The sequence below is a fragment of the Carassius carassius genome, chromosome 2 (genome assembly GCF_963082965.1).
Source record: "Carassius carassius chromosome 2, fCarCar2.1, whole genome shotgun sequence".
NCBI classification, from domain to species: Eukaryota; Metazoa; Chordata; class Actinopteri; order Cypriniformes; family Cyprinidae; genus Carassius; species Carassius carassius.
The window spans coordinates 16,308,809-16,320,966 of record NC_081756.1 but is presented as its reverse complement, the minus strand read 5'-3'; the positions used below and the strand labels follow the sequence as shown (position 1 = coordinate 16,320,966).

General features: G+C 39.2%; 1 protein-coding gene across 10 annotated transcripts in view; it reads right to left on the bottom strand.

Annotated features, from left to right (window-relative positions):
- LOC132104430 (transcription factor SOX-6-like) overlaps window positions 1-12,158 on the bottom strand; it is a 156,932-nt gene that overhangs the window by 86,027 nt on the left and 58,747 nt on the right. For all 10 annotated transcript variants that reach the window (XM_059509934.1, XM_059509941.1, XM_059509950.1 and 7 more), the window contains one exon: window positions 9,900-10,110. In XM_059509934.1, the coding sequence (XP_059365917.1) occupies window positions 9,900-10,110 (211 nt within the window). The remainder of the gene's footprint in view (window positions 1-9,899; window positions 10,111-12,158) is intronic.

The window sequence follows — 12,158 nt, the reverse complement described above, 5'->3', positions numbered from 1 at the left end:
CTCTGTTTGTATTAGACATGGTCTTTTGCAGTTCAAGGTGCTTCACAGATTGCATTTATCCAAATTAAAGATGTTTCCTTCCATTAGTCCTTCTTGTGATAGATGTTCACAAGGGCCAGCCTCTCTTGCACATATGTTTTGGAATTGTCCTCACATTACGACCTATTGGAACACTATATTTCAAACCCTTTCCAAGATTTTGAAAAAACAGCTTAAGCCAGAACCAATTTGGGCTCTTTTTGGTGGCAAACCTGTCAATGTACAACTTTCGGATACCCAAAACAGCATGGTTTGTTTTGTGACCTTGTTAGCACGGAGATTGATTCTCTTGTGTTGGAAACAAAGAATGCCCCCTGCTCACCCTGCCTTAATGAAAGACATAATGGGTCATTTGAAATGGGAGAAAATTAAATACTTGTTAAGGGTAAGTCTGAAATATTTTATTCAATGTGGCAAACTTTCATAGACTACTTTGGTGAGAATGTTTAATTGATTGGCTTAGCATGGAAATAAAAATGATGCCCTCTGATGTATGTTGTTTGTTATTGTGTTTTTGTCTTTCTGTATTTGATATGTAAAAAACCTCAATAAAGAGAATTATAAAAAAAAAAAAATTATATGGGGGCCACTCCCAATGAGAGATAGCATTCAGCGGATAATTACAATAATCCGAGCCGCAGCATTAACCGAGCAATAAAACATGTTTCTATCTGTTTTTTCTGACATCCCATCTCATCCCATGGCACCTTATTAAACAAAGAGAGAGCATGCAAGAGAAAGAAGACAGATGAGTCATAAATGTTGTGTCCAACACATTTAGAAACATACCGGGTGGATGTGTATTGTTTATCTTTTAATTCACTTAAAAATATATATATAAATAATAATAATAATAAATAGTTCTTTCTTCTACTGAACACACACACAAAAAAAATTCCTCCATAAAATGAAGGTTAATCAAAACTGGACTATAGGGCTGAGCAAAAACAAAACTGGACTATAGGGCTGAGCGATAAGTCCAAAAAAAAATCATATATTGGTATTTTTTGCCTGAAATGTGATATATGGTATCTCAGTATTTTCAATTTTTTTCTATTTGGATTAAAAAACATATTGCTATCCATTACATGCAAAAAGAAGCAAAAATCACATTACATTCACATTGTAACATTACAATCTAAAAACAAAATTCAATTCACTAAACTAAAAATTAAAGTAAATAAACACAAGAGCACAGATTAATTGCCTTACATTTTGACTACCCCATTACTGCTATCTGCTATCATAAAATACACTTACTTGTAGGTTTAATATTCTACATATGACACAATCATTACACTACTATTCTATTGCTCTCCGTCTGCTTGCCTTACATGCACACAATGGCACTCTTTCACTGAATCTGTGAAGTTTAGTGGAGAATCGCATGCAGAACGCTCCTGACAGCACAATGGAAATATTTCCACGACTTTCTAACCTTTACAGATGAAGAATATACCTGTGCAGTGTAAGTTATGCACTGAGGAAAACAGCACATCTCAAGCACATTAAACAGTGCAACTAGGGTCTCTGTCAGAGCATCTGACAGGGCAAACCTTTAAACTATATCTTACAAGTTATTTTAAAACCCTTAATATAAGGTATGTCTCATGTTTACAACAAATTAGATTATGCACTCTCCCGCAGCAGCTCACTCTGCATCCTCTGCTCTTATTCAGATAAGCTCATATCAAACTACTGTTCATACCACATTGCTTATAAAAAGAAATATAGCAATATATCACACAAACTTGATATACTGCCAAGCCCTGCATTTAACCACACTGATGTCTATTATATGGACAGGAAAAGCAGATAAAAGGAAGTCAAATTTTCATTTTTTTGGTAATACCAATGCTTCAATCCATTGGAAGAGGAAAGCGATGAAGGTGTTATGTACAGGAGGGCCTGTGTTGGCTGTTGTTTCTGTGAATTTCAGGAAGGGTGGTATTAGCAACCAGATGGAGCTGATGTAGCTGGGTTTTATAAAACAAGTCTTGAAATGTGGCCTGAAATCATTAGCTGGGCACAGCGGCCCGTCTGTGCCTACGGTGTGAGTTACTTTGACACTATTTTGATCCTAGTCAGATGACACCAGCTCTTTTGTCCAGTTATGTGCAGTCAGTGCCTGGGAACTGAGCACGAGGTGGGTGGTGGTGATCTCACACTTATATAGCACAAATGTACACACGCTTTACAGGTTAAGTCCAGCTCATCTCATTTTGACCACTTTTAATCTACATAAAGGGTCCTGCTTTTTCCACCGGCAGCGTTCAGCTGTGCAGTGACAGATTTAAGGCTAATTAATGGTGTGGTCCGCTTTTCTCTGGCATCAGCATTTTGCTTTTCCCACTGTGCTAATCCAAATACCTAGAGGGGAACATAAAGAAGCTGACTCAATAAAACCACTCCATTCCAGTACTGCTTTACCCATATACCATTATCCCAACACCGCTGTTAAACAAGAGTAGGACTCAACGTTGTCCTTGTCAACACTGTTGACCTATTACAGTGGTCCTCTTATTAGAAGATTTTTTTTTTAAATGATAAAACAACATACATATTCTGTTCAAAATGTAGACAAAAATTATTTGGACATTGACTTTGTGATTATCAAATGTTAGTGGAACAGGTCGAATGCCAAGTTTTGACCAAATAAATAAATAAATAAAAACCGTTTTCGGTTCGGTTCCGTTTTGATGGCTTGACACATCCATGTTTATCCAATTTAAAATTTGATTTTTAAAACAAATTAACAACAAAATCAATTCTTTACACTGGAGAAAAGCCACCTCTGGTATTTTCATAAATATTACGCTTATTTGTAATCCATTATTAATTGACATAGCCTTTTATTACAGCATATAATATATATTTTTCCTCATTCTATGATAAGAATCAACATCACAAAGGGAAGCTATTTCAAACATTCGACTGATGCTGTGGAGTTAAAAAAAAAATTATAATGTTCTTCTTTGTTGGACAACAGGTAGAAATGCTTCTTATTGCAAGTCATTACAAGGAAAGATGTTCAGTGTGTGTCCTCACTGTTCTGAGTTGCTTTGTAAAAAGCATGTTACAAGCGGAGAGGCATTTCCTCACCTCAGAGTGTAGACTCATGGGTTTACAAACAGAGCTAATCCAGAGAGAAATAAAACACACAGAAATGATTTAAACGCAAACCGAAAGCACCGTAATTCACAACTGAACTGTGGATGTTGTACAGAACAGAAAATCCCTTTAACAAAACACAAAATCCCTTTAATTTACATATTTGATTTAGGGATTATATATTATTTACTTTAACAACACTGTGTCATTAGAAATCCAAACAGTATGCAAATTAAAAGCATTTTTAAACGCATATATTTTGTACATTTTAAATCAAATGTTTTGAAAAAAAAAATTACTGAAAATTGAGATGACACAAAATACCTTTAAATTATTATGTGTTGTATTTATAATAATATAACATTTATTTCTTTTTATTTTTTACATGCATTAGTGCACAATTAGATGCCAAGGTATGTTAATGCGATGTATACAGTAGTTTAAGTTTATATGAAGTGCAGTGTAAGAAAGTCTCATTCACAGCTGAGGAGACGTACCTATGGTGTGAGAGAGAGGACAAATGGAGCTCTGTTCAGGAACGCTGGCTTTGATTTGTCTTACTGAAACACCCGTTTCCTCCTATTGGGAGTGCCCCAGCTCAGTGACAGAGACCGTCACAATGGAAGCGCTGTGCTTGGTCTCACACAAGAGGGACAGAGTCAACAGCTGAGCTTGAGAGAGAAGATGGCTCCTGGAATGCTCCGCAGCAGTTGCTACTGTTGACTAATGGGAATCTGAGAAGAGGGAAGGTGATACGGATGCAGAAGAATGGCACAGTGAGGCAGAAGCAGCTGCTTGTTTTGTCATCTGAAAGAGGAGCACTCTATTTGGAGCATGGACAGAGTTTTGGAGGTTTGCACTGGGCAGTCAGGAGGGGAACGATTTTTCCCTTCTGGCACATGCTCATCTGGGAAGAGTGTTTGTATCATGGATGTTTGATATGAACCATACAGTCTGCAAAGGGTTTTGACAGGGATTGAACAGGGCTGCCAGAGTCTGTTTGCATCAGTATATCTTCCCTTTTTTTGGTGCTGAAGGCTTGTCAGTAGCACAGATGTCTCTCTTAGGGGAAAGACAGGAGTAGGAGCTAACATTTTTGTCAAAGTCCAGAGAGTGGCAGAATGCCCACAATGAAAAAAAAAAAAAATGTAACGTCTGCCTCGCAGGGTGACAAGAGAGTTAACTGGCAAGGAGTGGAAAGCAAGGAGACAAGCTTTTGATCATGTGTCCTAACAAGCCATTCCAGCTCATGTCTGCTCAACCCCAGCAGATTTACATTACCTATTCAAACAAAAGTGATGGGCCAGATCTTGCTCTTTACTGAGCTACCAACTCACCCGCACACTAGCTTACCTGCCAACTCTTGAGATCCACACATCAATCTGAAGAGTAACTAACATATTTTGATGTGCACGAGAACACTTGGATTAATCAAAACAATATGCTTTCATGCAGACAAGTGACATGTTTGAAGGTAGACGGAAGTGTGCAAGAGGAAAGAAAACTTCCAATGATTGATGTCTGGCCTAGTGTACTCTGCCCGAGGGACTGGTGTACTGACATAACAGAGCGATGAAACGTCATGTTTGAAGCACACTTCCAGATCTTAGGTTCGGTCCAAACACTAGCCAAGAAATTAAAAAGGTTGACCTCATTGAGTCTGCACCAGGTGTAGGGCCAGTGGCACGTATCATTACAACAAAGATTGTTATTAATTAGGTGGAATAGAAATCAAAAGTAGATGGCAGGGCAGCCAGAGAGCTGGAGAGAAAAGCTAGCCCCTCTGCCATTTCAACATGAACCCTTTCAAGAGGGTCATAAAAATACAACCGAAATGGCATACGGTAAAACAGCTTTCTGCACTTAATTCTCCCGCTGCCCAAAACCATAAATCTCCCGATCTCGATGGGGAAAAGACACATGCTGCCTGGAGGTACTGGGCTGGATGTTGAAGAAAAGAGAAAAAAGGACAGATTTCAGTTAAAAATGTATAAATATAGGAGAGGGGGGTGGGTTCCCAAAAAATGCCTTCACAAACATACTTCAACAGAAGAATGAGTTCCTCAAAGGAGATTTTGAGGACAGATAGCCCCTATAGAGTAGATCAGGAAGGGAACACACACACACAGCTGTTATTCAGATGCACAACGGTGCTTACCTGCTGTTGAAATGGCTAAGGTCCGCAGGGTGGGGGGCTCTGGAAATATCCCCCTGCCCCAGAGATCAGGCTTCATGTGGGATGGAGGCACTGAAGAATCTGCCCCCTGCTAAACTCATTAACACTGACTAAATACACAAAGCTCCAGGTGTATAGAGCTGTTCGCTAACCTAGCTTCTCTTCTGCCCCCTCAGAGGTCTCAGGGTTACCACCCCAGCGAAAGTCCTCATCCACGCCACATTAGCAACTGTTCCTGTTGTCACCCGGGTCACTCCTGCTGGTGTAATTCACTCGTTTTCAGAAAGTGCCTTTTCTACACCTGTTGGCTCTGACATATTTCTCAACGTGGCTAAAACCTTGCCCTTTCACTTTTACAGGGGGAAAAAAAGGTGCAGGGGTGCACAGGGTTGCGCAACTGTGCAGGGACACTGACACAAGAAAATTAGAAAGAGCATGTTGCAATGCTTATATGAGGGAATTTGTCTTTTAACCATTCTATGAGGAATATGGAAATTGTTCTGGCAAACAAACTGATTTTCTATAAACAAAGAAATACGCATAATTTAAAACTGATAGTTGCATATGCAGTGCACACTGACTAGACATCACAGAGGAATGACAGGCTGCATAGATGGTCTATTTTTCAGCCACCAAACTGAACCCCTGCCACCAAACCACCTGCAAAATTTTATGCTGGCACTCAGGCGAACAGGGCTCTAAGCGTGGATTAGCAGCTAACAAGCTATTACCAGCAGCCATGGCCAATCCTGCCAATACAAGACGGCTGACTAAGTTGGCAGAGTCATTGGTTCACTGGTGCCCAAACTAGAGCACTAGGCAGTTTGCCTTCTTGACTATGTGTGGATGCTTGTTTCTAGATCTTTTTGTCTGCTGCTAAGTGATGTGGGAACGTTAAAGTAAAAAGAAGCTGACGATGCATCAATATTAAAATCCTGTTCACTAAAAAATAGGCCAATGAATCATTTTTTCGTTATGGCTGATTACCAAAAAAGTAATACAATTAATTAAAAATAAAATAATATAACATAATAAAGCAATGCTTTACCAACAAATAAAATGTTGAGTAAGTCGGTGAGAGAGAATGGGCCGTGTCTAAACATGCAGCTCAATGTACAAATCAGATATTTGGAGCGTTAAACTGCAAACAAATCAATTCAAGGTTGAATTAGGGTGAGTGCAGTTCATCCAAATAGAGGTCAAAGAATCACCCCACTAAAATGAGCGCTGGAAGAATACCACATAACTGCAAAAATGAAAACAATGAAAACAACCAAGCCAGTGAAGGATTCATATATTGAAGTTCATTACTTAAGTACATTTCATAAAAAGGGCCTTAATTGCTTGTGAATCCCAGACAAGGTCACCTTGAATCTTTATAATGGACATTCATTTTTTCTCATCTCTTGTTTTTATTTAGCTTCTTTCCTCTATAATTAGGCATTTTAAACTATGAACAAGCACCAGAGAGCTCTCAATAAATAATGTTTTACAATACCAGTTACAGAAAAATACCTAGACCTCCTTGGTGGATGAGGTGGTACATGTGGAGCTTTTACAGTGAAGGTGACTATTCAGCTTAATGTAGTCCTCTAGGCAGGATATTTTCATTCATTAGAGCGGTCACAAGCACTTAAGGCACTTTAAGGATTGTTAGTGAGAGGAAAGATGGAGATGACAGTCCAGTTTCACTGACTTGTGGTACGATTGTAATAGGTCTAATTGAATTTGAGAGCAGTTGACTCTTAGGGCCCCGGTGCACATTCAATTAAGTATGCGTAAAGACGGGTATGAAATACAGTGTGCTCCTACATGAATGTATCCTTTCAAGTATCCCCCAATATATGGCTACTTGACTAAAATCAAAAGATACTGTTTTACGAACAAAACATGTCGCATGACTGCAGTATGTGCTGCCTACGCAATACAATTCTCACAGGAGGAAAGCTCAAGACCCAAAGCGATCACAAAAGCCAATGTTTGTTGGAATGTTGGAAGGAGATGGTTTCATTTTAGCTTGACAATGGCAGTGATTTAAAAGTGTGTTCAAACAAAAACAGACGTTCCAGTAGTTTCATTTTCTGCTACTGCAAGTTTTGCCCTGTGAATTTGAGATTATTTGGTTTGCAATGTTACAGCAAATTTGAGGAGATTACTTGTTTACTTCCATTATTACTTGTCACTGATACTTACATTTTTTTTATTATTATTCATAAAAATAAATCAGTTTTATTATTTCCTGTTGTGGGGTTAAAACCAACCACACTTCCCTACTATATAGTATGAAACGACACTTAAACAGATGGGTAATATGTTCAAATGTGCAATATTTTAAAACAGTAGGTGAACAATATTTAAAGGACTTGCTAGGTCTGTTGTCCATCAAATGCAGTATACGATGTCAGACGCACTTCTAGTTTGACCACACCTTAAGCCAGTTAGCTAAGCAAGTTAATGAAAGGTTACAGCTGTTCCCTTAATAAGAGACTGAGTGATATTTTTAGCTCATCCATTCTTTGCTTCTCATTACATAATGACATGCTTTGTCGTTAAGACAACACATGGCTCTCTCAATTGCTTGCGGAGACACACAAGGGGTTAATCCTGACATTTGAGGTACTTCGGACTTGAAGACTCCCATTACAGCTGCACCAAACTGAGAAGTCCTCAAGGACGTAGAAGCGCACCATTCCAGCATCTTGGAGCTAACGTATTGAACTCTGCATGCCGCTCGTCTCTCTCGAGCTCAGGAACTAATTTCTGTGTAACGGGGGAGATTGTGGTGTGAAGCGTAGAGGCATGAGGTCGGCTCTGTCACCATTATTAAGGGCAGATTAACACAGCTGTACACTAGAAGTGAAGCACCCTCTCCTGCCTGCACTAAACATACGGGCCTTCAGGATTACGAGCTGCACTTGACCATTTAAATTACTGCAGCAACCGGCCATACCAGCTGGGGCTCATTAGCATAGCACCCTATTACACAGAGGGCTGAGAGCACATCTTTAAAAAATACCCTACTAGAAACAACAGGAGGAACCTATGAGGACAGCACAAGCCCTTCACACTATCTCTGGTTACCACTGAGGTGAGAAAAGAGGAGGAATAAAAATCACATCAAAAGATGATTTTGTTTTTCTCCTCAGTTAAATGTAATACAGCAAGTCACTTTAAGTGGTATTTCCAAAACTGCATTTTGTTTAATAGAGCACCTTAATTGACAGACAGGCAAATTACAAGTGGAAATATTTTTAGAGAAAAAAAAAGAAATCTTAAATCAGTTCACAGAAATTTTGATTGCTGTTAAATTATTTCATCACACTGCAAGGATATGATAATGGATGGCCTGTCATGTTTTTCTATATCAATTATGAATTTGAAAATATTCATGACTGACAGCCCCTCACTCAGATTTATTAAATTTTTCTTATTCAAAATATTTCTCTAACCCTTGGCGATAATGAAACCGACCATAAACAAATATGATTCAATTAATATGAGGACCTTCACAGAATGTAAGAGGGAGAAAATATGTGAGGTTAAAATAGTTTTAACTGAATTATGGCCTAATTTATTCCTCTGATCAAGTGTTCGGGCTAAGAGCTCCCCCGATGCTTAAACGAGACTAGTATCTCCCCAAGGAGCAATACTGTCAAAGTGTGTGTGTGTGTGTGTGTGGGTGTGTGTGTGTGTGTTTAATATTAGATTGTATAGGTTTCTGCATTACACTAATTACGAGGACAGGAACTGTTTCAGCAACTGTTTCTTTCCAGTATTTGCTTTTCGATCGTTTTCCCAGAGGACTCGCTCCACTGCGGCATGATCTGTATCAAACTATTCATTAAAATTATTATTTTTTGTTTTATTAAAATAAAATAAAAAATATCAATTAACTAGAATTTCCTTTTAGCCATAGGACTGGATTTTTAATTTATTGAACTACTTGTTGTATAGCTACAAGATATTTGTACCCAAATGCATAAATCCTTCATATAACCAAATTCTTACACTATGCATATGTATTTTATATAATTTTATATCATTCAAATTTAATTGCCAAATCCTTGGATACTTCTGGGCCCTAAACACATGGAAGAAAAAAAGTCTTCTTGGAGCTATTTGAGCTGGTCTGAAGATGAATTTTGCGGCATGAATGCTGTCGTCTGTACTGAAGAATAAAAAGGTAATGTTCCTGGCATCAGGTTGTGGCGTGTGTTTTATGGTCTGAGAGTTTGGTTTGGCATCATCCAGAGACCACACTTAAGCTGAGGGGTAGTGCCACCCACTCTTTGTCACACTGGACTCGGTTCAGAACAAACTGGAAAACATAGCCACGTCAGTCCTCCCAGGTTAAAAGACTGCATGTGTGCATGTGTACGGTGGGAGAGAATAGATGGATTATGTCGAATAAGAAAGAATACAGAGAAGGAGAGACGACGAACGAGGAAAACAGAGTGACTGAGGAGATCAATGCACGCCAAAAAATGCTTCTCACTAAGAGGAAAAGAACATTTGCTCACATACACATAAATTCCTAAATCTGGACACACAAACATGCTGAAACCATCCATACCGTCTTGCTCTGTCTTTGTCATCTCCTCTAGTTTCTTCTGTTTCAGTGTGTCCACCACATCAGCTAGGCTTCCTTTGCGGCGCTCTGGTGTTCCGAAGGCTGAACTGCTCAGCAGGTCACCGCGCTCCCTGGCCCCCTCCTCTGGCTTGTGTGGAGAGGTAGAATTATTCCGGAAGGAGTATAAGGAACATACTTTATTGCTGTCCGATTCCTGCAATAGAACACAAAGGAGTTGAGAGAACACTGAAGTTTCTATTTTTTTTTTTACTTTGTCAAAGCAGACATTAAACTGTCAGAGTATGAAAAATAGAGCAATTTAACTATTTAAAAATTTGGAAAGTGTTAAAGTCGTACCATTCAAATGAGAGAAAATGAGTTTAGGACAAAAGTCAAATGATTACAGAGCAGATAAATGATGTTTAACAACCCCTTTCTCTTTACAGTTGTCATTGCTGTAATTCCTTTGCAAAGGTTACGAGTGCATGTTTGAGCTGAGCTCGAGCGCAGTATAATTTGTTGGTTCTCAAGCAGGTGGCTGTTCTTCGCGGAACCCTCCAGGCCATCGTAAATCTGGCCCCTGTCTCAAGCTGCTGTTGTTTTGCGGTCCCACCTGTGTGTGGTTTAGTGGTTAACTGGGCTTCTGTCTGCAGCTGATAGTTCAGTGTTCCCCAAGCGAGTACACAAAGAGGGAAAACAGAATGAAAGGGAGAAGTAATCTGTTTGTCTGATCCTAAACAGAGCCCAGTAACTCTACACACTACTGAGTGATTGTAAATATAAAGTGCAAAAGCACATTAGTGAGTGGAGCAGGAGTCCTGACAGAGAAGAGTCTGTCGTAGGATTGCTCCATCTATGAGAGAGAAACTGGTAGGTTTATGTTTTGGAGACCAGGGCACAGACGGGCATTAGGGCAATGTGATTACGTGGCAGCGAAACAGAATAAGATCCCACAAATCATCTGGCAGAGATAGAGGGCACTGCTAACACTTGCATGAAGTCAAATTTACAGATGAGATCCCTTACGATTTTCTGCAGGGCACACAAATATAGTAATGCTCATAGACAGGCAACATAAGGATTATCAAGAACATCAACAGCAGAGACAATTCTCTCTCTTACTTACAGTCTATAGATTTATTTTATTTCATGGTCTCTACACTTCTATTGACATACAAGATCTTAATGCATTACTCAATATACTAAGAGTTTGTGCATACTTCACATTACATTCACAGTCGTTTTATCCAAAGTATAGTGAAGTATTTATCAGGTGAGAGTTTAAGCAAACTCCACTGCAGCAAAAAGCCTCACCCAACAACAGGATGTCCTGCTCCTGTGAAGACAAGTGAGCGCAAATGCATCACTCACTGCAAATCAAGCAGCTGCTCTTGAACATCAAATGAGGACAATTAACTTTTAATATGCTTTCCCTCATTATATCAAAAGGAAACCGAGAGATCGTCCCATGCATATCCAAACGCAGCAGTATGGTAACAATTCTTTGAAATGTCTTTCTAATTACAGCAATCACAAAAGCTCTCTGTAATCCAATTAGGAATCAGCACCATCTGAGCAGTGTTAAAGACTTCTGCATTTACATGTGAGGATTTATATTATGTTATATTATATTAATTATATGTTATGGTATGTTATTTTATGTTATATTACATTTACAACTTCCCTTTAGAGGAATAAAAAGAGAGAGATTTTTGATACACACATTTATCAGCTATTAAGAATTTAGAATTTAGATTAAAAAAAGGCAAAAAGCCACTCATGACAGCAGAATTTTTAGGCTAATTAAAGTGGGGTTTGGCGTCTGGATGCTGCAGGGCCAGGGGAGTCAAGACCTCAGGGGCTAGTTGGAGTCCCTAGCTCTGGGCCAGCAGCAGCAGTGAAGGGAGGGTTTATGGAGAAATCCCTTTTACAAGCATCGGACAATAAGTGGCTGCCAGTCTCCCGTCTGGGCTCTATGCCTCACGGTCTAGAGAGACCACCACGGAGGAGGGGGGTGGCTCCCTCAACTCCCTCAAATTCCCACTCCTAGTCCCGCTTTCTCATTGTCCCTTTATTTATAGATTCATAAAATCACTCTGATGTGAAATGCAATTCAATACGTTGTTCTCCTGCACTTTTACAGTTTGAGGGATCTCAAGGCACTCGTGGGGGACTTAAACTTCAAAGCTGAGTCCTTGGCAAATCGCAAAGTCTTAAGTCTTCATTTTAAAAGTGTTCTGGACAGGCCTGCTCTGTTCTAGC